Here is a 27,378-nt window from a genome sequence, read left to right as displayed (position 1 = left end):
CAAAATATATACGTATACCTTCTTAATTAAATGTCAACTTCTTTTTCACAGGATTTTGTTGTTGATTCGTATGGTCGTGAAAATTCAAATAACGTCGATTTAAACAGAGATTTCCCAAAGTTAAACCAAATCATGTATCAAAATGAAATCATTGGCGGCCAAAACCATCACCTGGGCTACAACAAAGATATATATGATTACGGGGTACAGTATTTCAATGTATTGTATAATTATGTTTTATTGGCCCAGATTAATTTTCTATCTATCTTAAATTGAAAAAAAAACCAACAAATACATTGTCATTAAACTTTGAGGAAAACCTGAGCCACGTTAGTCTTTGGAACGATATAATAACAATTATGTGCTAGCAATAATTCGATGTTCCTAGTCTGCATTTTATTATATCATCGTTAGTGTTTACACGAATACAGGTTACATTTTGTTACGTTGACACACATGAACTTTTAAAAGCCACTGTAATTGCTTCCTAATACCGGTACCGTACTGCAGTGTTTCTTATATGTAAAGTTGCAAGTAATCGCAGTTTCTTGTACTTTTTAAGTACTAGGCCTAAGTCATTCGTAAAAATACCCAACGGGTCTCAAATTCACTTGCTGGATGGATAGCTCATAATGTTTGACGATAATTGTTCATTTATTTACAATGTTTTTTTTTTCACCTTCTGACAGCCTGAGCCCGAAGTGAAGGCCTACATAAAGTGGATTGAGGAATATCCTTTTGTGTTATCTGCTAACATGCATGACGGAGACTTAGTGGCTAATTACCCCTTTGATGCAGGAAGATTCAATGACGAGAGAGCATCTTACACCATGAGTCCCGATGACGTTCTTTTTAAGCATCTTGCGCTAGCCTACTCGCGTCGTCATGCTACCATGGCAACCAGAAAACGGGCATGTTCAATATACAATCGCATTTTTAAAGATGGAATTACAAATGGGGCACACTGGTATAATGTAGCCGGAGGTAGGTTAATTTGATATTATTCTGTTTTGCATAGACTTATGTAAACTTAATAGGCCTATATGTATATGTCACTAGCTTCTACTTCTTCTAGCAGGCCAACGTATTGTTATACTTTTATTAGGCCTACTAGGCCCTGTTCACTACTGCTACTACTACTGCTGCTGCTGCTGGTATTGCTGCTAGGCCTACCACTACCAACTGCTGATTCTACTACTTCTGCTACTACTACTATACTGTTACATATTACATAACAATTATAAGGAGTCGTGGTATTAATACTCCCCATTCAGTCTTTTAAGTTTGTACATGGTATATTATGTACGGTATTCAATACTTACATTATTTGTGGGTGGTTGAATGGTAGGCTTATAATTGTCGGGATTAGTTTGATTAGTTATATTTATATGTATAGAGCCTAATAATACATTTAAAATATATTGCTAATTCTGTTCTTTATTTTTTGACAAGATATTCAACATTTTGAGATTTTCATAATAAGTAAATACGTGCATATATACATACTTATATATACATTATATAATATAGGGCGTACGTATATATATATATATATATATATATATATCTTCCTCAAGTAAGGGTGACACTCTTATTTATATATATATATATATATTATATATATATATATATATACGTAGGCCTATATTATATAATGTATATGTATGTATGTACTTATTTACTTAATGCAGTTAACATAATATTCTAAATAATTAATTCGTTTCTTAATGCCTTTTTGATTAGGTCTTCAAGATTTTGATTATCTGCACACGAATTGTTTTGATATTACTCTGGAGTTGGACTGTATCAAGTTTTCCCCAGAATCTGGATTGAAGCAGGAATGGCTTGACAACAAGGACGCCCTCATTGCGTACATGTATCACGTAGGTTTTATTTTATTTTATTTTTTTTTCGAATTCCTTCAAAAAATATGTCAGTGTCCGCCTTGACCGTTTTGTAACATCATCGACGACTACTACACCACCACCACAATCACGGTATCAGGACTATAGACTTGAAGAAGTTAACAAAAATGTCCCTGGACTCGAAACAGGGGCTTTTCGCATACAATGATTAGGCCTATTTAAAGTACTGTGATACTCTGAGTTAGAACGCCATATAGGTATACGGTTAGTAAATATATACATGGTGGACGTCAGCCACTTGATTTCGAAGGTATTGTGGTGAATCCTGGTATCAAGTGGAAATTAAATCCTTCCCATTTTGTAATGTGTCTGCCGTCACAATATTGGCCTAGCACTACGTCGCATGTGAGTAGGCGGTCAGTGAAATACAAGATGCACACGTGCGTGTAATCAATAATTAATTCTACTACTTTACTAAGCAGTTTTCGATTGTGTAACTACGTGACCCGAATTGATTTTATTCATCGTCTGTGATTCGGCTAAAACCACCTCCTCTCTATTCAGACGATAACATAATGTTGTCGCGTGGGCAGAAACACTTATGTAACGTCATTACGTCCCATGTTATCGTCGTAATGTAATCGAAAGTTAACCATTATTGTCTACCTGCAACATATTCACATTTATCTTTTTTTTCCCTTTTTATGTTAAGATTCATATTGGGATCAAAGGATTTGTATTCAACCAAGATGAGACACCCATCAAGGGCGCTGTTGTACACGTAGGAGGACCGGGCATCAACCATGACGTCACAACAAGTTAGTTTATGTCTTAAAATGTTAAATCACGTTTAAAATAATGCTGTAATCAGACTTGATTTATAGATAGTTCCCAATATGTCCTAATTTGTATTTCTTGTGCCGTAAGCCCAGACATGTAAAAAATGTATTATTGCATCCCAAAAGTAGTGAGAATACATTTGTACTTCGCATGTTCTTTTTTCATGACCGGTGATCGGTGATGGTGGTGTTGATGGTAATCTATAAAAGTAATACTAAATTGACCATAAACATTCAACGAATACCGGTATATTATATTATTAGTAGGATAAGAATGCTTTGATCTTTAGTTTATTCATAACTATGTCACCTACTAGGGGTAATGTTTTGATTGGTCAAACACTGTTGGTAATTGTGCATATAAGCTTGCAAATATGGATAGTTTTTCATTCCTGATGATGACATAATTAATGTCGAAATATTGAATCCCGACACAATGGCGTGTATTTCGATACTTGGAGTAGGCCTATGTATTATACTATCTTATCTGAGATTAATCAGTGGACACTTCGGAATATATTATCATTATTAACAATAATCATTAATATTACTACTATTATCATTCTCATACAATCATCCTCATAATTATTATATAATTAACCTTATTGTTAATGTTGCTTCAAATACGATGTAAATATACACCTTTTTTCTATGAATTTGTATTTTTTGTTTTCTTTGCAGCAAAAGACGGTGAATATTGGCGTTTGTTGTTACCAGGCACATATACAATAAACGTTATGGCGGAAGGATACATCAGTAGTGCCCATGTGGTGGAAGTCCGAGAAAGTGTGACGCAATTAAACTTTGTTCTCAATCGAGAGGTAGCAAGGAATGAATTTGAGCCATTATAATATTCCATAGGCCTATACAAATACGTGTATATAATAACAAAAAAAAAGTATTTTAAAATCTATTATAAAAAACATTTGATATTGACAATTATGGTATAAGGTCTGTGTGGATATGAATGAAAAATATATGTATTATAAACCGTGTGTAGTAATGTAAATACGTTTTGTTGTGATCTTGTTTTTATTTTGTATTTGTGCTGTACATATTAAAACTTTGCTAAAGCTGAGATTATAAACTTTTCGTTTGTATTTCTTTTATGATTTCCATTTTTGTGGTTATGCCTATTTTATCATATGATATCTTATCAATTCAAATTAGGCCTATTCAATATTTTCAATATTTTTTACCATCATTTCTGCATTATGCTCTCATTGGTAATGATTATGTACACACATAATGGCACCATTATTAATTGTTACAAAGTAACAATATGATTCCTGATTTCATTGTAGTTTAAATTACATTTTCTATTATCGATCATACCTCGTCTAATCTTCATTATATTTCTGATAACACAAAGTAACAACACGCCCAGACAGACTCAATGCGTGTGTGTGCATGAATTGAAGGACTTATGCGCACTGATGCTAACATATAATACGTCACGTACATTCCGCAGGGATGGATCAACTCGGGAACCAGCATGGTCCGTAACAGGATGTCCCGTACTACTCTCAACCGTTTCATGTGGATTCTGGCTCTTTGTATGTGGTCGGTTTATTCCTAGGTTTGTCATAAAAAAAATGTGTTTTTATATAATCAAGAATGCAATCATTTGTCTTAAGCATTGTCATTCCCATGAGTTATTGACGACATAATCAATTTTCAGGAAGTATTCGTCCCTCTACGTTAAAAACATCCGGACTATCCACCCCATGATTGGATATGCAATACTTCAAAACACGCCCATTGGCCTTTAAACATGTACCGCCTTTCATATGACGACTTGGTCTGGGAAGGATGCCATTTTGAAAGGATCTTTCGTCAATGAAATCTTCCTGTTGGCATGTGATTTGAAACGGATTATCAAGTACCATCTTACATCCCCAATGGATTAAAAAATTAGTTTTTAAGGATTCCCATCACATTTGGCATTAAAAAGTTAAAGTTGCGAATTCGGTGTTGGAGATAAATCAGTGAACTTAATATTGGTGACCATTGCCTATCACGATGATTGACTTGTGCTTATGGTAATTATACTTTGCCCTACTTCAATTATGGACTAACACGAACACTAGGAATATAGAAAGACCATCATCAACCATTTAAAATATATTAATATTATTATATTTATAATAATATAGTTATAATTATTGTTAATGTTATTATCGCTCTTTCTGTTATTATTGTTATGGTTGTTTTGTTGTTACTGTGTTTATTATTATTAAACTTGATAACTAAATTTATAAAATATCCAAAGATAGCTTTAAAATTTAAGAGTGTAAACCTATACATAGTATATACCAATTATGATTAAATTGTGTATATGATATGAAGATATAACTATAATTTAAATCGGTCATCATAGACGTCCGATCTGTGGCAATTGGCACAATCCGCCCAAATAAATATCCAAATAACCTAATGACACTCCTCTGTCAAATCATCTCACGATACCAGTAAAACAGATGCCTATAAAAGTTTAAGTATAATTCAGATTGGCGGGTCCAATCGCCATAAGATTGTAATGTTTTTAAAGGGAAAAGTACATATTTTTTTATTCGGACAAATCAATTAAAATATTGATGTTTTATATTTCGTTTTGATTTTTGTTCTTTCCATATCCACGATTTTCTTGATATGATAGTAAGTACATCACTCTAAGTTTCCTTCATTATTTAATTATCTATAAACAATTTTATTTTAATATCATAATACAAAATCAATGAAACATCACTTCGGATGTTGCGAAAAAGGCAACATACTATAATGTGAAAAAATAAAACTAATAACGCCCTTTAATTACGTCATCAACGCTTTAGCGCGTAATGCCTAACGAGTAATGCGTTACAGCCATAATGTACTGATGACGTAATCTAGGGTTAGTTCCTTGTTCTTTTATGCAAGTACACAGTGCGTCGTACGAACGTCGGCCAACGATCCACCTCCAACTTTCTGTGACTGCTTGACGACACAACACTGTTTACTGTCGATGACAGACTGAACAGATCGTCATTAAAAATGATCCATTGCGTGCCTCACGTCCCGTTGCGTCCGGCCGGCGCAGAGGGTACCCAGATTTAGGCTTGTGTAGATGCAGTGCCGCTTTATTTGTGTATTTGAATATTTATTTATTAATTAATATTTGTGTATAGTATCTCATAGAAATACATTCATAAAAGTAGTACAAAACAAATTGCAAAATCAAGACTAGCTTAAGAAGCAGCAACTCCTACATTTTTGTCGTAAAGTTAAGCCAAAAGGTGGTTGGACTGTAGCCAGTTACGGATTTAAGAAATCCTGGAAGCTACGTCATAGTTTGTCAGATAATGCTATCTTCTGAGTTCTGAGAGTCCCTCAGTCAGAATACACATCTGATTATCACTGCTCTATAATACAAAACACAATCATTTACTACTGTATATAAATGATTCAGTATGAAATGTCAATTACTCAAACTGATTCTATGCAAGTATCATAGTACACACTCAATAGTGGTCTAGGCCTAGTAAAAAAAATCGCCAATAGAAATACATTAATCGATATAAACTGATATTAATCGATATTACTAAAACTCCTAACCTAATAATACAATGGAGGTTACATGCGGTTGGGGAAACGTCAGGCACCGTGTTAAACCCCATTAGAATTCTGTGATGATCACAGAATATACGACTAAGAAAGTAGCAGTATTTTTCACTATTGTAGGCAGACTTGATTAAAGCTTCATAGTACATATCGACATATTGCTTGGTATGTTAGCGATGTGTTATACTTAAACTAAACAGACTAAATTGCGCCATCATTATGTTTGCACACAATACCTATCGATACCAACGCACTGAACGGCGCATGTAGGTCTAGTATCAAATACTTCAATTGCAAACCTATTATTTTATAGGCCTACCATTCAGTTTTAGTAGAACGGCCTGAAAATGTGTGGCCAATTGCGGTTTGCCCTACTTCCCACCAATAAAAAAGCACTACATCCGTGACGTCACATTCAACGCGTACGTTCTCATTACCAAATTTGCGAAATTCTGTATCTTCGGTACCGATAAGTATCGTGTGCAAAAGCATTGATGTCATAATAAGCAGGTTCAGTCTATTGTACTCATTGATAAACTGTGTCCTTCATGGAATGGCCTTGAATCTGCTTGCATCATTCACAGAGTAAAATGGATATGTATATTTCTTGCGACACCCTCTTCGTATGATACTGTATATATTACATCTGTTACGGATTTGTTGTGGCCAGGTGTTAAGTATTTCCTCACTACTTTCCCCATCTCCTCTATTCACTGTTATTGCTCCCCAATTTCGACCTCCGTTACCCTTCCTGGAACCCCCTCTTCCTCCATTTAATGCTTTACCGCCTAACGCATTTTGGTTTCCCCTTTGATTAGTCGCCACTTCGGTCGTAACTGTTGAAGTACTGCTACCAGTACTGCTACCACTGCTGATTACAATGTGATTGTCCTGATTAACGCCGTCAACTACCTCCACATGAGTTTGATCAGTCTCTGTAGTGCCACCATCAACGACTGTTTTGTCATTTTGAGAGAAAACTTTATTGACAGCAGGCCTACTTTCAGGTATGATAACGTCCTCTCTTATTAATTCGAAGTCTACAGTAGTTGGCGCACTATCCATCACGGTTACCGATTCACTGAGTGGCTTGAATCCGGGAGCTTCAACAGTTAAGGAGTATGCGCCTGGAATTAACAACCTCCAATAATCGCCATCAGCAGCTAAACAATTAAGAGAGTAAGATACCAATGAATGAACTAAAATTAGCCGAATGAATTATGAAAAGCAAAATATAGAAAATACAAATGAAAATGCATATTTCGTTACGATCAACTTGCTCTTTCATGTTTACTCTGTCATTTTACCATACCATTAATTCCACATCCGTCTTCCCCCCTCTCCTCCCGTCTCCTTCCTCTCCATACTTTTCTCATCGTACTTTCTCTCTTCATTATCATTTTCTTCCAGCTCCACAGTGTTTTTTCCTTTATGCTGTTTTTCTGAATAATCTCTGTTCGACCCCCTGTCATCATTACATTTTGTTTCGGCCCATATCACTCTGAGGACTATCATAATAACTTTCTACTGTTTTGTTCCAGTCAAAATTACCTGTTGTAATATCGTGTTGATACCTTGGACCTGTGACTTTGACAACGGCATTTGAAACCGCGTTGCCTTGAAGATCAGTAACTCTTCCTTTTACGCCCATGTGTATCTAGAATCAGGTTATAGAAAGTTGAATGAAGTGTTAGATTTGTTGAGTTGTTTTTAGTGTATTATTATAAAGATTGGTGCCATTTATTTAAAAGCAAGCCCCAATCGAAGCTTAACCTAAAGTCTTTTATTATGGAATAGGCATATACAACATAACTTTAAAAATCGTATAAAATTGAGCTGGACTATGTATAAAATCATGAAACAGAAAAAAATAGGTCTACGCATAGAGCATGAAAATTAGAAGAATAAATAATATTCAGAAATCCAGGCGCCGTAATAATTATTATTAGATTCATTATAAAATAATTTTGATTATCGTGTTATAGTCTATTGATAAACAGGGATACATGTGGTAGAAGCACTGTCTAAAATGTATACGAGCTTGTTCAGGCAGTGTATTGTACTCCATTGTCATCTGGAAGTACGACACTTCGTGAAGGCTCGTGTGTTAGTCTGCAGTGCTCTATGCTACATATTTATACCTAGTCCGGCCTGTTAGCTGTAACTGTAAAAGTTACATTAAGCTATAACTGAAATTAATAGAGGCTTATATTAATACCAGTAACGTGATACTGAAGTGCAGACTTAAGGCGTGAAGTAAAGTTCGAGACATTAAATTAACGACTAAGTGCAGGCGTGTACAGTGCTCAAGTATGCTTATGATATAAGTAAACTCACTGCTTCTATGTACGCCAACAATGCTTCTTTGTTAGCGTACCATTTACTTTCGAGGTCTTCTTCATTAGGAAATTTCTTACATCCAAGTTCCAGCGTGATTTCAAACGCATTCGATGAAAGGTAATTGTAATCTTGCATACCTAATTTGCCGAAAAATTTAGACATAAGTTAGAAAGTTATATATTAAGAGAAAACAGCAGATAAAATCTGGAAACCCATTTAAACATTTAGTCTTTTTGAAATTGATCACACATCAAAATAATTCATTTTCTCTCTCAGATTTGCAGATTTGTCACTTCTAACATCCTTAAGTTTTATGCTCCTGAGTGGTCTATGCAAAGGTTACACTATGTAGCAAGTGATGTAGGCTGTAAGTAATTTCGTTCTACTTTTCAATAAAACGGTTTTAACAGCCTTATACAAAATATAAGCAAGCAACTTTTTAGAAACCAAAACATGTCCACGAATCTATCCTCGGTTGTTCTGGTTTCAAACAGAACGATTTGCGACTCTTGACAAGTTAGTCGTCTATGTTGGGGAATGCAGGTTCATTCCTATTTAGTGGCAGGCTTTGGCTGTTGATTTGGCTGTTGATAATAAACTCTTCTCAGTTTCACCTGTTGCCAATTTTGATTTAATCGACTAAGCTTAAATTGGCCCGGTACACAGTAAAACTGTGTGCGTTATGCTCAATTAAGATATTAATGAACCAATCTTCCATTTTCAAGAGAAAAAAAAATCGTGACAACCTTCAGACAATTAAGGAAGGAAATGAAAATCGTGTAGGCCTTATACTAAGCATTTAAGTTGAACTACCGCTTTTTTTGGTTTTTTTTTCCCCTAAACTTGTAAGATGTACGTAGTCATCAGTTACAGAGACCATACCGGTACTATATTATAATTCAAGTCAGCCAGCTAATTAATACTTTACCTCCTTCAACACTGTACCACGAAGCGCCGTTTGTTATCCCATCTGGAAACCCTTCTCCGTAACCGAAACATGTTTTAGGCCGGGTACTCATTGTTTCGTGATTCTTTGAATATACTAAAGAAAGATGACGGAAGACAGAGTCATCTGGAGACATGCTATAGAAGTAGCGACCCATCGGGTCGCGGGACTTGTCGTACGGGTAGTTGACCACCATCTGACCGTCGTGCATGTTTGCAGAGAGTACGAACGGGTACATTCTTAACCACGTCATGATGGCTATAGTCTCTGGTTGGATCTGAGGGGTCGAAAATCAGTTTAAAAAAAATTAAGAAGTGCTGGATCTTACATCAGGATTCTTATCTACTGCCATACAATCTTGACATTTGAAATCTCTGTCACACCATGTTCAGATTATCTCACCATAGCTTGAAGTAAATTAGGAGCATCTGCATGGCTAGCTATGCACATCACAAGTAACGCTTCGTCGTACGTGTATTAGGTTCAGACTACGTGTGACACCCTGATGCATGAGACACAAGTGTCACCACATGAGGATGCTCAGTGTCATTTTGGATCCAAGATTACTGTTGTAGAAGACTTATTAATAGAAAAATTTAACCCGAATAATTAGAATAATAAGCCTAATAAAAAATAATGATATACAATGACGACAATGATAATGATAGTGATGATGATTGTGATGATGATGATGATGATGATGATGATGATGATGATGATGATGATGATGAGGACGATTATGAAGATTACGTAGACAATGACGACGATGACATCGACGACTTAACATCGACGAAGTTAAAATACAGATAGTCATTTAAATTTAAATACAATAATTCGACAATACTCATCACCTATAACTTTTGATGAACATTCACTAATTCTACGTTTGTTTTGTTTCAGTGAATTATCAGTCAGGGAATATAAAATATATACAAGGCAAAGATAACGCCAAAACTTAATCAGTAATATTTCAGCAGTTTAACTTCTTTTCAAACAGCTGTTTAGTACGGTCTCCATTGGGAATGTAATATTGTAGTATGTTTGGCAAATTAAAATCATTTGCGCAGTAAGGGCACAAGCACAACAATTCTTACACATCCCAATATCCGGCATCTGAAGCTCCTCTGAGAATAATATAGTATCAATGATAGATGGTATATTAATACATTCTGTATGTCCGTTACTTTGATTACTTAAAATAATAAGTATTCTATAGCAAGCAATTAATTTATTTGCATATTGGTCTAAAGTTGAGTATTTCAGTAACAATTGTGTTTGCAAGTTTTGATTGCAGCAAAGCCATTCATTTGATTAAGTTTTCCGGTTATCATCATTCATAAAGACGATTCAATCTAAATCGGCACTTCGAGTACCACATGATCGAATTGTCAATGGTATAGCGAATGAATAATATATAAAAGTGCATGGAGGTAAACTTCTGGTCACTGCGACGAAAATATACCAGACAACCAGGCGTTTACTAATATGGTATTGATTTAAAAATAAATATTGTGGTTTTGAACCCAGATGCGTAATGATTCGTCAATCTTTTAAAAATCCGTCTGGTATTGAGATAGTAGATTTGAATAATAAAACTCTGTACGTGACTGCTTATCTTGTATATTTAAAGTTCTGTAAGTTGTTGGATTTTAACTTAAAACTATAGAATGGGGAAATATTTTGTATCTAATTAGAAAACTTATCTGTTTATATTATACTCTTCGCACCATTTAAACTACTGGTGGTGAATTTGACGATTTTCGTGTTGCACTGAAAGTTAACTTATTTTATCATAGCAAAGCAGTGTTAAAAACTAAATCTGGGAGAAGGGGTACCGTATTCTATGTTGTATTATAACTGTAAACATCTATCATATTAACTCGACAGGGCATATGGGCCTAGGCCTATATACTATAGGTGATTGGTAAAATAAGTCAACTTACATCTGCAGGTAGTATCCTTGGTCTCAGATGGTGATTCGGTCCTCCACTACGCTCGTTATCGTACATTACGGCGTTCAGATCAGGAAAGTTCCGATTGAGATTCACATCATTGGCGTTACTTCTTCCATATAGCGATGGAACCTTTCCCTGAGTTATCAAATTAAAACAATATTTCGTTAATTCATGATTGAAATTCAAAAACTGTTATTGTCCAAATTATACATAAAATAAAGGTAGGAGGTAAAGATAAAATAGGAGAATAACCCATAATTTGCAGCGTTATTGTGCTGAATTGCGTGGTCCGTGACTACCTAGCAGCCGTAGAGAGGCGCTTCTTGGTAGATAGGCCTACAGGCCCACAACGACAGGAGCTGAAATGAACCATAACATCGGGGTAACCCCTACTCTTCCGAAAGATGCAATGGGTTCTTTAAGGTGTACACGAGCCAGATGTATACACTGGACCTCAATTTTAAGTCCTTGTCCGAGAAGACTTGATTATACCAACCGAACCATGGGCGAGGAGCTGCTGGAACCAGCACCGATGTCAAGGTTGTTGCTATCGGCGCCCCTGCCTTACCGCTCGGCCACTCGACTCGCCCAAAAATATACATAATTGAAAACGTGGTTTCTGACACACCAATCTTATTAATTTAGTTTATTAATTAATTTTGTCATTCAATCTTATAAATCATATTTATTTTAATTTATTTCATTTTATTTCACACCCCCCCCCCAACAACAGCAAAAACGCCAATAACAGGGAGCATACAATAAATACAATATAAAATCACAGCGAAAAAAAGCGAAAAAATCGAAAAAATCATATGTGTATAAATACTGAATTTTAAAACTTTTAATTACTACCGTACTAGTAACTAAAATATTTATAATAATTGTATAAAATTTGTATAAATAATTGTAAATTAATGAATAAGGAGTATTTTTTAAGGAGGTACATTTTCCAATCCCATTTTTTTAGATATTCCAAAATTTAGATATCTCCACTGAATTTAAATATGTAATTAACCTGTTTTTGTTTTTTTTTATCTGTATGATACATTTATTTTGTACACATCTGCATGTATTGTTTATGAAAGTATCAGGGCTCCCTTGAGAGTCACTATATTCTAAGATTGAGCAATTGCCTTTAGGCCTATCCAACTTACTGTTTCGTTATATATTTTCCAGGCTTTTTCAAACCCATCGGGGTTCATAGAAGGCAACAGATGGATTCTAACACTGTTGATGATGGTTATTACTCTACTATCGTCTTCTAGATACTTATCACAAAGGTATTGTGCAAGGTATAGCAGCAACTGGCGTCCGGAAGGCTCGTTCCCGTGCATATTAGCTACATATTTGAATTCTGGCTCACCTGCATGATAAAAAAAAATAGAGAAAGTACTTATACTGCTACTACTACTGCTGCTGCTGATGTGATGGTTATAATGATGAAGATGATGATAATGATGATGATGATGATGATGATGATGATGATAATGATGATGATGATGATGATGGTGATTATGATGATGATAATGATAATAATGATGATAATGGTGTTTACAATGATAATGATGTTTGCGAACATCAATTATGAGGATAGTGATATGATGGCGATGATAATCATGATTTATAATGATGGTAATTATATGATGATTATATGGTAATAATAATGATACTGATGAGAATCATAATAATTGTGATGAGGATGATGATGATAGTTGTGATGATGATGATGGTGGTGTTGGTGATCATTTGCATTATGATTCAGATTAAGATTTGATTTATTTCGTCTCATACATTGTATAATATGATATTTGTTTTCTTGGCAAAAACACATAACACAAAAAACAAAGAATATGCTTAATAAATAATATGTAACTACGAAAATATAAAGGCCTATCTCTGGATGGCGACGATGATGACGATAATGATGGTGATGATGACGATGACGATGATGACGATGATTATTATAATAATGATGCTGAGGAGCAAAAATATAAGAAGTGAAAATAATGAGAAGAATGACTTAGAAAAAAGAAGAGAAAAATAGAGTTAACTAAACAATATGCCAAAAAGCAGCATCAAGGATTAAAAAAAGGTTCACAGATAATTAACTGACTAATATCGCATGGTGCGTGCTTTTTTAAAATTATTATTAACAAGAGATTATTCAGTGGCCCTTTAATTTTACGTGCGTTGCTTTTCACGATAAAGACTTGCACATTAAGGTCTACTTGTACCCCTTTTAAATCGTATACCTAATTTTAAGTTTATTGTTTTGCGATAACTGAAAGAATCTTGCTTAGGTAGATCTCGTTATGTTGAAAACACGAACCATTATTTATAATATGTTAGCTTACATTTAATAGGCCTACGTGTATGTTGACGTCACTTATGACGTAAATTGTTGATATAGAGGCACACAACGAGACACCTCTAGCCTTAATAATATTTGACACCCCTTGGTGGGGGCCCGCGTCGACCCTCAGTCTTCTTAGGGCTTAAACAATAAACCCAGTTTGTCACCCTTTAAACAAGATGTCATTAGTCAGCATGTTCCCCTCATCAACAGGCCTAATCTCCTGGTAGTGTTGCTAAATAAAGCGTGTAAAACCGAAAGCTAATGTGCAAAATAATGTTAAGTAAGTACTGAACCTGTATTGCTAGGGGACGCCCTTCAGTATGTCATGTTGCTTGAATAATCTCTACAGTTTGGTAGCAGTCAATGGAATGTTATTAATTATTGCTATTGAGTCGTAATTATAAAAAGGCCTCCATAAGAAAGCTGGCCAGCGATACGATAGCCTTAATATAAACTGTCTAAAACATTTTATTACGTACAGTATTCGTGATAGTTATTATATCCATGGAGGCGTAAGGGTAAATACATAAGCCTACAGAATTCACAACACTATACAAGATAATACCAGGTGGCGCTTTAATTACATTAGGCCTGTTTGTAGTCAGTCCAGGCTATTTTCTTTTCACTTAACATCGCATAATCCTCACAGAATAAGAAGAGTGGAATGAGTGAAGTATAAATATAAAAACAAATTATGAACATTCATGTGATTTTTGTAGACCAGGCATTTTCATGACAGCCTCCTCTTATAATCATGTCAGATTGTCTATCAGTTATAAACACACAGGCCTAGGGGGAAGTAGGCCTAACGGGGTTGTACAGTACGGTACCGTATCTATTTAGGGGATAGCGTAATTACATTGTAGATTTTCACCCAAAGGAATAAAATGTTGTACAGTTTCTTCTGAAAATTCATGCAGTCACACTCAAAATGTTATGAATCACGCTAGCAGACACAGACACACAACTATACACCTACACATATAGGTTTACACACCCACATAGGTCGACACACCAGGGCCTACACATAACCTACACGCACTCATAGCACCTACAATTATCGGTACACACATGATAATCAACCAAATTATCCGAAAAAAAATATTTAAATATGCATACATAAAAATATGTATAGATCACAGTATAAAGATTCTCTGAATCATATGCAAATCAGGCGGTTTGTGTTTTATATAATGAGTGTTTATTTTAATATTTCTAGGTCTAGTTTCTTAAATTACTAAGTGTATGCCTGTCTGGCAATTGTGATGGCGTTTGCTGTTTCGCTTTAAGTGTACTGTATCTTAGGGGATTCGTATGCTTTATTACCGTCTGGGATACGCTGAGTCATACAATCAAAATAGCAAAATTACCTGAAACTGTCAAGATCGTACAAGAAATGATGGTTGCCAAGGTTACTCAAGTCATTGGACTTAGTGAATTAAGAACCGTTGATCTATGCGACTTCTGAATTAAGATAGTTTAGATATAACTTGTTTACAGGTAAATGCCTGTGGATGATATTGGCACGACCGCCGTATTAATGTCACATTTTTTTTGTTTGATTCAGAATTTTAAGTCCCTACTGTATGATCCTAGTCACAATTTGAGACCCAGCCAATTAATACAATTGATACATTTGTATTTCAGAAAAATTGTACAAATGATACAACCGTCTGGGAATTTATGCTTGCTTAAGTGGAAACATAATAATAAGGGACGTACTCTTTTGTATCTATAAAAGTAAGACCCGTGGAACATGTCAGTTAATTCGACAACCTTTTGTAGCCCCTTTTTATATTAGCCAATCTCTTTTTGGAATATTTTTGAACAAAGGATGAGGATAAGGCTTGTTGAACCTGTCTGTTATAGTGCTACACTTAGGGTCGTGTTAAGTATGAACGAATATCGTGATAACGCAAGAAATGCAATGTTGCATAAAACCAATGGAATTTAGTTACCTGTATTGTTTAGCTTAATCTCCGATTAAAAGGCCAATTGGAGTTAACTTTGGTACAACTGACACAAACATGCTGCAGGGTTACGGAAAGTACAAAGAATTTAATAATTTTTTCCAGTAGGCATGACTTAGAATGTCTGTGTGACAGGATTTTTTTAATATATTTTTTATTTTATCAAAGAAATATTAGGGGAAGTGGCGAAATTAAATTATTTGAAAATATTCCAATTGAATAATGGGAGGAAGCAGTATAAGTGGGTAACAATATAATAATAATAATAATATACTAAACGTTTAAACTTTTGATCACAACACAAACAAATTTCATTACCGTGAAATTGTTTGTGTTGTGATCAAAAGTTTAAACGTTTAGTATATTCAAACACCAACAGAGATGAGCTACTTTTCGAAAATAATAATAATATTTGTGTCCCCAGGCTTCTCCAATACACAACCCACTAAGCTACACAAGCAAACAACGCAATACGCATGAATGGGATAAAATTGTCATTTATTAAAAATTGTGAATAATATGACGAAGATACATACAAAATAAAAAAATACAGAAATAGGAGGTCAGCAATCTCACAAAATATATATGTCGTGTTGAGCTGACCCCCCACCCCCCCCCCAAAAAAAAGTTTCCAAAATGATTATATGACATAATGTATACAAAATATATAACACAAATTTAATTAAAATTGTAAAATACAATTAATATATATATATATATAGATAGGTAGTCGCTTAAAAGTCTGGGTGAAATACGTCAAAAACCATGTTACAGTAACATGGGGTGAAAGCCCAGACGATATGATGGAAGCGAGAGAAATATGGAAATGTGACGAACGGGGAATTATATGGAGCCAAATGCTCGATATATAGGATAACATGGGTTTAGATATGGACGTGAATGCCACGTACTGGTGTCTGAAATTGAAAAAAAAAACACACAAAAAAAAACTGGACACTGTAACGAAAGCAAGCAATGAAGAGAGACAGAATCAGGGCGCGAATTCTGCTCCTCCCTGGTCCCACTCATTAGCTATGCTTGACAGCTTAGGCACTGTATAGTCGGCTGAAACCAGTCGTTACGGAGGTCACCTGGCGACACAAAAGAATTTTTACCTTATATTCCGAAAAAAGGGTGGTAATATGTTAGACTCATATTATGCGCTTAACACCAACAGGGCCTCTAAGCGCTTCCCATTGTGATGGGTCATACTAGTTTGATATAACCAGTAGAAAAATGAAATTGTTTGAAGGTTTGCACGGCGAAGTAGGCCTAATAAATGTGTTAAATGCTTTAGTCATTAAAGACCTTATTGAAATATTCATTAAAATATAAGCTTTCATACTTTCTTTGTACACATTACTTTTACATGAATAGGAACACGGAAGCTTGTGTTTTAATCAATATTTTCAGAATTAAAGTGTTGATTGTTTTACTATTAGGAATCTTTACGTCCTGTCTTTGTTGCGTTAATAAACTCGAACCTAAACATTTGCTTTCTATTGGCTATTTAAGTAAGTTAATAAGTAGCTTCTTTCGAAAATTTGAACTGAATATACTGCCAAGCCAATCAAAGACTTTAAGTCCTTGAGCCATTCATACTTTAATATAATATAAGCAGTTCAATGTTTTTGATCGAATCTTTGAGGGTGTTGCAGATGCTAGTAATGATATCTTCTATAACCACAATCCGGATAACAATCACAAGTGTTACTACATTAATTACTTTTATGCTAGAGGATCTTGTAATTTCAATTAATAAATCCTTCCTTCAACTGAAATCGCTCGTCGTTTGTGTATCTTAATAGTCATATCATTAAGTAGCCCTAGACCTGCAGTTGAAAAATAGACGAATTTTTTGCTTAGACCTATGCTAATTTTAGGACCTCTTTAGCGTTTGTCATACCCTGCGTACAAGTTGCTCCTTGATATTTTGCCCTCTGTTCTCACTGTTTTATTTGATCATCATGAAAACGGATGGTTGACGTTGACAAAAACCGCTCCCGGGAGTTAGTTTACCAATTCCCTTGAAAATAACAACTCGTTAGGGTTCTCTAATAACATTTTCTGATTCATTCCAACGATAGATTAAACTCATGAGTAGGCCTATATAAGTACCCAGGGAACTAAAGTAGATCAAGAATTTTAAAGACGCATGAGTGCAAATAATGCTTATGTTGTGCCGCTAACAAATTCGTATTAATTATCGATAGTGCATGTGATTAAGTAGACTTTTTTTTATTTGATATTGCTGCATGATTCAGCATAACGTACTTTTCTGAGTGCCTTGAATCAGACCAGACCACTCGATTGAAATCAGTGTTGACTAATGCCTGGAAACTATTTCAAAATATTAGTCAATACAATTATGATTTAACTTGAAATAGTGTAGCATTTCGGCACGACCGTACCTTCAACAGAGTAACACATTATGCCTTACTGGTCCAGTGCCAGACGAAGACCTTGAGGATTATTGGTGCGCGCATAACATGGTTAGTCTACAGATTGTGACTATATTTATGTAAGTTTCATGGCCTAGTAGATGTAACAGCAGTTAAAAACGTTCCATTCCTCATTTAAAACAATCATAATAAACTTACTTCCACTAAGATATACAGATCTAAAAAGTTAAACTTTTACAGACTCTCTTGTTTTAGAGAGAATACATGACAAAGGGAACCCTATAACAAGACCTTGAAAAAGAACGACTAGAGTTAGGCTAGCGATGCAAGAGGGAGCTGTTGATGTGATTTTTTTAAAGTCTTGCGGTTAAAGGATGAAGGGGAGAAAGAAGCCGGGGGAGAATTCCAGAGAATCAAAGTTTGGACGATGAAGGAGCGTGAGTGAGAGGTAGTGCGAAGAAAGGGAGCAAAACAATGACTGATGGTTATTGCGAGTCGACCGGTTTACATGAGCAAAGAGAAATAGTAGAGGCATGATAGATTTAAGCTCATCGGAGCATTTTCCAGAGAAAAAAGAATTTTACTACGGAATCTTAAATTGATTACCAGCCAATCTATGTAAAAATAATATAGGGACAATGCAATGCTCCACTAGTATATATTCCTGTTAAAGTGAATAAAATAGTTCCATTCGAAAGGGTTAGGGGCCTTTTATATTTAATGTATAGACAGTTGGCATTGGCTACTCTAGAGACGTTGCTAACTGCAGGTAGCGGAAATTCATAGTTACTTTGTGGATAAGGCCTAGAGCAACCTAAAAACCATACATTATTCGATCAAAAATTCAATTTTTGATGATTCTATTAACTCAGAGTCATATTGTTAGGTCATAAAAGGTTAAGACTCATTTGTTCTTATACTTAAAGAAATATTTTTATCATTATCATAATTAGTTTATCGACATATACGTAATATTATTTACATGTAGGCCTACACGTATATATTATATATATATATATATAAAACTATATAGGGCATATATATATAGAGAGAGAGTAGAGAGAGAGAGGCGTATATATATATATATATATATATATATATATATATATATATACATATATATATATATATATAGAATATATAGAATAATACAAAATATATAAAATGCTCAAATATATAAAAACATGATGGAAAATCGTATCAGACTTGGTTCATCAACGAAAAATTCCTTGTAAGTTGTGAAAAAAGAGGTCTCTGGTGGAAATCGAACCCACATTCTCTCACTATCTCTGCGAGCGTCATACCGTTAGACCATAGAGGCCCGTGCGATATCATTACGGCTCTAAGATCACTAGCCTCTCTCCTTTCGTGCAACTTGTCTTACACCATAGTGGAGCCGACTTTATTTTAAGATATACGTATATATATGCACAATGTACGTTAACAATTTATGCATAAAACATTACAGCAAGACGATTTAGAGCTTCTTTTTTTTTTAAACATTTCTTATATCCCTGGTAACATTCTTACTTGAGGTGGTGCTACAGGGGGCTACAATATGGCGTAAGTTTGACTTAGATAGCCTAAGAGGGCGGTAGACACTGTCAGTTGCCGCCAGACAGTTGTTGGAGTGGTGGGCATTGCAGGCAATGTGTTGGTGCTGTAAATGATCGATTACGGTATATTATACCTAGTTAATGTTCACCAAATTGTCTATAATTTATCAGGGAGAGTAAAGTTTGTGTTTCATCTTTTCCTCTTAAACAAGTTAATAAAATGAAATTGATAATGTATTTTGATGTTGGTGAATTTAAGCACACCTGGGAGTATGGATAATCCATTAGTATAAGTTGCAAATAATGTGAAGCGCAGTTGCTGTGGAAAAAAATGTGTTATTGGATAGGCTACTTACTTACTTTACCAAAACATCGACACAATTACCTGTCTCAGAAGACTGAATGCTTAACATAAACCGAAACTAACTTATTAAACTTGCTATATACGGTATCTGAACCACAGAGCACAATATAACAGTAACATGAAATAAAATATATCATTACTAACTTTTATAACTCCTTCTGCTATAGGCTAATTATAAGACTAGTATCAATATTAATAATTTATTCCACAATATATATTTTTAGTTTCTGACCTTGGTTAAATCGTTTTTGAGTAGGCTATATATTTAGTCAGTAAAATTCACATACAAAATCATCTCATTTGGATACAAATCGTTGAAGTGAACCTAAAGTTACGATGATTGATATGTAAAACAAATCAGCTAATATTTACAAAATTTACAAAATAGCAATCTCATAGGCTCAAAACGCCTAAAGAAAAAGTGCAGAGTGGCCGATGCAGTCACCTACTCGTTTGATTTTATATATAATATATATATATATACAATTACTTCTTAATTTCTCATTAAAAAAACTATTTGATATAAGTCTATACTGTTTGTGATTGACCTGTTTTTAGTGCAATCATCACTCCAGCTTCCTTTCTAAATTATCAAAAGTTCAATTATATGCATGAAGGACTAACCTTTCATAAAATTGACTTAATCGTAATACAACTAATTTAAAACACAAATTAAAACGTATAATTATACGAGTCATCCGATGAATCTCAGCAGACAAGTAGGCTGTCCAACAACCTGTTCATATTTGCAGAGGAAGAGATCTAAATGTGTGAAGTTATTGTTGGAGAGGAAATGAAATGATGAACGATAATTAATTCTGCTTTTCCGACTTGTTTCGCAAATATTTTGTTTTTATTATTTAAAATTTACGAATGGCAATACGGATACTCCCAGTACTTGTTTTATTTATTGGTAGGTTGGATGTTTTGCACATTATTGAAATATTAAACCAATTAATGTCAAAATTTTAGTCACTTGGTTGTTTGTTTAGGTGGGTGGTTGTTTGCTTCCTTGTGTTTATTGGTTAGTTGGTTGATTGGTAGGCTGGTTATTTCCTTGGTAAGCCTACTGTAGGTTAGTTGCTGAATTGCGTGATTCCTTGATCACTTGATTCATTATCTGAACTTCTTGGTTGGCAGGTTGGTTGGTTGGTTGGTTGGTATTTTTTTATGGGGGGAGAGGGGCTCTCGGTTGCTTGGTCGTTTCTTGTGTCCTTGCTTGGTTCTTTGATTGGTTGGTTGGTTGCTTTGTTATTCTTTGATTCTTATGTTGGTGCTTGCTTACTCGAATGATTTATTATTAGTTTCGTGGTATGGTTTGCTTGATTTCTTAGCATGTTGGTTGCTTGGTGCGTTGGTGTAGGCATGTTGGTAGATTGGATGGTAGATTCATGCTTGGTTTAGTGATAAGTAAATTGTTTAGTTTTTGGTTTGTAGACTGATTGATTGAGAATGTTGTCATTGTTAATTCATATAAAATTACAATTATTAAAAATAGTGGAATGAGATAACTCACGCACAAAATAACATTCGTGGATATAATAGATACGGTAGCTATTTTATTGTATTACCTGTGGTGTGTTAATAATAAAACACATAGTTAAAAGCGACTGTACAGTACATTAATGTTTCCGGGTCGATAGACATTTTTTAAGTGTACACATGGAAGGCTCGGTTCAGTAATCATGCATATGGTTACATTTCACTACAAACATACTAAATTGTGCATGTCAGTTTTTTATTAGTGCTGTTCTTGAACTGATTGTGCAGTTGGTAGATTAAGCTTATTAGATATAGGCCTAACAGTCATCAAGTTGATGAAATTTCAACACCCACTGCTGAACACTGTATGAATTTGGAAGTAATCTGATTAGATGTACTGTAATGTACCAGTTTATACAAGTTTACTTATGGTTCTACGTTGACACTGCAGTCTTTTAAACTAATGAAGAGTACTTATAAGACTTATAAGGGTATAGAATATTATACCTCTGTAGTTATAAAAGTTTAAAACTGGTATAAATATCAGCTTTTAAGCACATACACACAAAAAATAAACTCCCCTCTATTACATGCCTGCACTTTATTACAGATCCTATCCGGCCTAAAATAATCAGCATTTCCGGCGATTCATTATAAAAAATATTTTTTGAAAAATGGCGAATTTTCAAATACATTTCGAAAAAAAATCACTGAGGCCTACTTAAAATACAAAGTAAGCTAATCAAACATCGAATTATATTCCTCAAGTACAAAAAAAAAAAACCCACAAAATTACACCTTAAAACATTTTTCTTATACATATTGAGTTGGTGTCATCAAGTTAGCAAACAAATTGTATATACGGCCAATGTATAACTATATATTTTTTTGTAATTTGTCATAGGCCTATTTATATTTATAATCGCGATGTATCTTGCAATGTTGAGCTATTCAATGATAAGAAGTTGATTAATTATTTTTTGATACATACACAGCCGTTTGATGTCATCATAATTAATGAACACACTGTTAAATGTGATACAGTACTTAACTAATGAGAAACACTGATATAGTCTATCTTTATTTGTTGTGGGTTTGTCATTTTTATATTTTTAAATCGCAGAAAATCCTTCGATGTTTACATTTATGGGAATTAACTAAAGGGTAGAAAAGGCCTACATTGGTGACTCAACAAGTAAAGTTGAATTGGAAAGAAATAATCCGAGTCATAAATACGATGAATCAATGTATTTGAAGATCTGTCTGTAGTATGTCTGGAAAACCCTTCAAAATAAAATAGGGCCTAAAATGTATTTGCTCATTTACAAAATTGTCTAATCCTCTATCAAATTCCAAAACACACTAGCGATTCATATTTTGCTGATTTCAAAACGTTTTACCATAAACTCAGCTAATTTAATCCAAAGAATATAGCAGAATATTGTTTTTCTTTATTTATTTTTTTGAAAGGCATTGAGGCGCTAATTCCAATTCTGTTAATGTTTTGTCATGTGTTTTATTATGTTTAAATGAAATATAAAGTTACTTACTTGAGTTAATGCAAGTAATTCTGAATAAAAACACAAACTTGTTTAAGTTAAAGATACCATGTTTTTTATTTCTATTTTAATGCTGCTGTATTTTGGTAAGGATTTTAGTGTTCTTATGTTATATTGTATTGCATCTTTGTGATCCAGTTTTGACCTAGGACTGTAAATAGGGCTATGTTGTAATCCTTTATTTCATATATTGTATTTTTATGTTTTATTGAATAAAGTGATTTTATATAAATATTTCAAATATTGAATCATAATGTTCGAGTTCAATACACAGTATGCTATATCTCTAAATTATGTAAATAATCAATATCCCTTTAAGGGTTGTCATTCTTGTCATAAATTAAATTTTACGTCATGTCAAATCGACAGATTTGTATTCTATGTTTTAATTCAATATGTTTTTGTGAAATCATTCACTGAGAGACAAGACTAGGTAATTGTTGAATTGAAATTCTTGAATAATAGTGTGATTTTGGTTTTGAAAACAAAGAGTTTTCTTTAGCTTAGTTTGTAAGAATTTGTTTATTTTGTTTACACTTGGCATGCTAGTGTATGACTTCGCAACACTTTATTGGTGGGGGTAAAGTATTTAAATCTGAAGGTGAAAATTAAGTTTGTTACATAAGTACCTCGGTATAATGGAATATAATGGATGGCTTAGTTTGTAATAGGTTGTTTATCCAGAGGTACAGATTTGAAGGGAAAAAAATAATTGAAACATATAAAAAAAATGACTATAAGGTATTAATGCGGCTGGCGGTGAAGAAAAAGGGATGACAGGTGGGAAACGCCGTGTCTTGCAAAATAACAAATTAGTGGTAGGCTACCGTGGTGGGAACAATCGTTGGATTATTCATTTCGGCACGAAGAACCATGTTTAAAACCGGCTTTCAAAAACGTGCACCACAATTTATTTTTCTTTTTGAAAACAAACTTGAGCACAATAGAGTAATAATAAAGGTCTACTACAGCTGTAAAAAAATTAATTCGACCATTTCTATTTTTTGAATTTACAAATGAGGCCTATGGGGCTTCGTAGGTAGGTCCGTGCATCATTCTTTAGAATCCTTTGAACGTCGAAGTAAGTATTTAAATCGGGCTGACACCTGTTTTTTATACAATAGACCATTAAACTATTTTACTTAGCTTTCAAACAGGAAATAGGTATTTGTGCAGGGATGTGATACAGTTGCGAGAGAAATGGAACTAAATAATTGAATTCTTTACTAGCACTTTTCTATATGAAGTAACATATTAAGGATGGAGGACTGAAGGGCGCAGAACCACTAACGTATCAGAAGGGACTCCGTCTTCTTGACAATGCTCAAAACAATAGATTCAAGGTTTAAAATATACGGTGTCCTCAAATCACCTCATTAAAGGCTCACCCCTCACCTTTCACATTGTGAGCCTCCATCCCTCCACCAATAAAACTGCGAGATCATAGTGCAGAGTAGCAAAAAACGTGTAAAATTGTGGTCCCTACAAGTGAAATTCATTATTATTTGTAATCAGCCGTATTCCATCTATGGCGTCATTGGTACGACGTGCGCGCGTGTGTATGTGTGTTATAGGAAGGGGCTGCGGGACGGGTTAATGAAGTATTGCTTATCTCTTCATTTATTTTTCAATTCTGTCTCGTTATTTTGAAATTGTGATTTTAACCAGTTGCTATTTCTACTTTCATTTCATTAGGCTCATTCTGGGATTGGTGGACAGATTTTCTTTAAGGCTGGAGTCGGTTTGATAGACTCCCCTAGTCTGTAGATATTACTCGCCTTTCCGTTAGCCCACTGGTACACCTTTGCAGACGTCCACAAGAGAAATGCATCATTTAAGTATCCATATTCTTAGCTGCAGTTTATATCTAAAATCCACACAGTTTTGAAAGAGAAACAACATTTTTATGTTTCCACCAATAAACCTAAGGTAAACTGATGACATAGTTATACTACTAGTGCAACAAAATCGCTTAAAAACTACTTAGTGAGAAAAGGTTAGTGTTTTATCACTGTTTCTTTTTTTTGTTTGTTAATGTATTGCTATTATTATACTGAACGTCATATTTTACCAAACTGTTTTTATAGTTAGTACATGGTAGGGGAAACTAATGTTTAACTGGATTCTGGTGTAGTTTGATATAAATAAACAATTAATAATTATGAATACTAAAGTGAAGCGTTAATAATAATAATAATAATAATTCAATTAAAAATTTATTTGTTTTTATAGTTAGTACATGGTAGGGGAAAAAATGTTGTGCATGTTTATAAACATCAACTAATGTTTAACTGGATTCCGATGTAGTTTGATATAAATAAACAATTAATAATTATGAATACTAAAGTGAAGCGTTAATAATAATAATAATTCAATTAAAAATTTAATTGTTTTTATAGTTAGTACATGGTAGGGGAAAAATGTTGTGCATGTTTATAAACATCAACTAATGTTTAACTGGATTCCGATGTAGTTTGATATAAATAAACAATTAATAATTATGAATACTAAAGTGAAGAGTTAATAATAATAATAATAATTCAATTAAAAATATTTGTTAACAGATGACGCCCGGCTGATGAAGTTTAATCCACTTTAGAAGTCTAGGGTGAGACGGGAAAAGGAAACGTCTTTACTGTACATCAAAACAGTCGTAGGCCTAATGTATATCAGTTGCAAGCGCATTTAATAAAGCACTGATCGAATGATCATCGTCAAATAGGCCTATAAGGATTTAGATTCCATATTTCACTAGATATAACACGATATAATTATTAATGCACGTTTACGTACGCCTACTTTAATATGCCTAGATATAAATTTGTGAACAGGAATGAAATGCAAGGAAATATCTGCTACATTGAATTAAAGGACAGATTGATTTTCAAAGGAAGTTCAACGCCTGGGTATTCGAAGGTGGAAACATGAGCTGCGATTTTGGATTATCTCTTTAAAATTTTCTCAAGATACTTCCATCATAAACCAAATTATCAAATTATAAACACGTTCTTCAAGGATTCTAATCTTAAGAAAGTTTTCCTACCATTCAATAAATTGGATTATGATGTCACTATAAATTACGAAGTCATCTTGCATAATTGTTTATTTGGCAAGTAATTGTACGTCTTATATCTATGTAAAAACACCGATATTTTATGATTTTTAAAAGCTACTGTCACATTTTTTATTTATGGAGGATTTATTATTTTGGCTCAATTTTTGTTTTGTCTGTTAGTATCGTATTCAAAGAAACAATTTCAGGGATGAAATCACAGAAATATACCTGATAGAGTTAGATTAAATTAACTGTTACAAATTTTCCCTCAATGCAATTTATTTCTTAATATGAACTACAGTAATTTCATTTGTCTCATAAAGACTACCTTAATTGTGTAACTGTTACGACATCAGATTTGAAAGCTCGGCGTTGTTCAATAATTAATGTGATTAAGGGCCGAACAACAGTTTGCGGACCCTGTGGGTGTTGAGGCGACTTACCCTTGACAAACAGATGCAACAGATATCATACAGGGAAATGTTTATGAACTTGCAATAAAAAAACATGGATATTAAGATGACGTAATACAATGCAGTAGGTTTATAAGATACCGTAATTGTTCTGTTAAAGATACAGGCATACTGCTAGTGATATCATATATTATATCATATCATTTATTTCCCGATAAAAAACATTTATTTATACACTTCAAACAGGGATACAAGATTGAAAATCAAGCACATAAAAGAAAAGTAAATCAAGTCATTAAAACTCGACTGGATTGGTCAAAAGTAATAAGCTTTGACATTGACATACTTTTGGAAACTTTTATATTTGTATTAGCTTTCAATTTATAATTACAATAAAATGGTTTCAGTCGCTAATTACCAATAATTCCTCACTAAATGCATTATATATAAGCTTCAATTGGTTATGAATTAATTTAAGTACTTTCCGTAGTATGAAGTTTGTAAATCACATAAAAATCGTCAGGACAATCGGTTATTATGAATGGAATTGCATTAAACCATGCACGGATGATTCTTATTGCAATTATTGTATCTAAATTGAAATGAGCTAATTTACCATCATCATCATCGTCGTCACCGTCGTCATCATTATCATCCTCATTCTCATTATTAT

The 27,378-nt window shown here is 33.9% G+C and overlaps 2 protein-coding genes across 2 annotated transcripts in view; one reads left to right on the top strand and one right to left on the bottom strand.

The window, feature by feature from the left end:
- LOC117102168 (carboxypeptidase E-like) overlaps window positions 1-5,309 on the top strand; it is a gene marked incomplete at its 5' end in the record, with an annotated part of 10,591 nt that extends 5,282 nt beyond the window's left edge. The window contains 6 exon segments of the mRNA XM_033242375.1: window positions 52-204; window positions 690-984; window positions 1,744-1,883; window positions 2,578-2,683; window positions 3,386-3,525; window positions 4,176-5,309. Of these exon segments, the coding sequence (XP_033098266.1) occupies window positions 52-204; window positions 690-984; window positions 1,744-1,883; window positions 2,578-2,683; window positions 3,386-3,525; window positions 4,176-4,283 (942 nt within the window).
- An 83-nt stretch (window positions 5,310-5,392) lies between these two features.
- Window positions 5,393-27,378, bottom strand: part of LOC117102174 (carboxypeptidase E-like) — a 31,310-nt gene continuing 9,324 nt past the window's right edge. Inside the window, exons 2-7 of the mRNA XM_033242390.1 lie at window positions 12,703-12,911; window positions 11,534-11,680; window positions 9,573-9,867; window positions 8,642-8,781; window positions 7,856-7,961; window positions 5,393-7,467 (exon numbers count right to left, since the gene is read on the bottom strand). Of these exons, the coding sequence (XP_033098281.1) occupies window positions 6,851-7,467; window positions 7,856-7,961; window positions 8,642-8,781; window positions 9,573-9,867; window positions 11,534-11,680; window positions 12,703-12,911 (1,514 nt within the window). The 3' untranslated portion in view covers window positions 5,393-6,850. The remainder of the gene's footprint in view (window positions 7,468-7,855; window positions 7,962-8,641; window positions 8,782-9,572; window positions 9,868-11,533; window positions 11,681-12,702; window positions 12,912-27,378) is intronic.

The sequence above is a fragment of the Anneissia japonica genome, unplaced genomic scaffold (genome assembly GCF_011630105.1).
Source record: "Anneissia japonica isolate Jap-2015-1 unplaced genomic scaffold, ASM1163010v1 scaffold1005_len2656397_cov198, whole genome shotgun sequence".
NCBI lineage: Eukaryota > Metazoa > Echinodermata > Crinoidea > Comatulida > Comatulidae > Anneissia > Anneissia japonica.
This window is presented reverse-complemented; position numbering and strand designations above follow the sequence as displayed.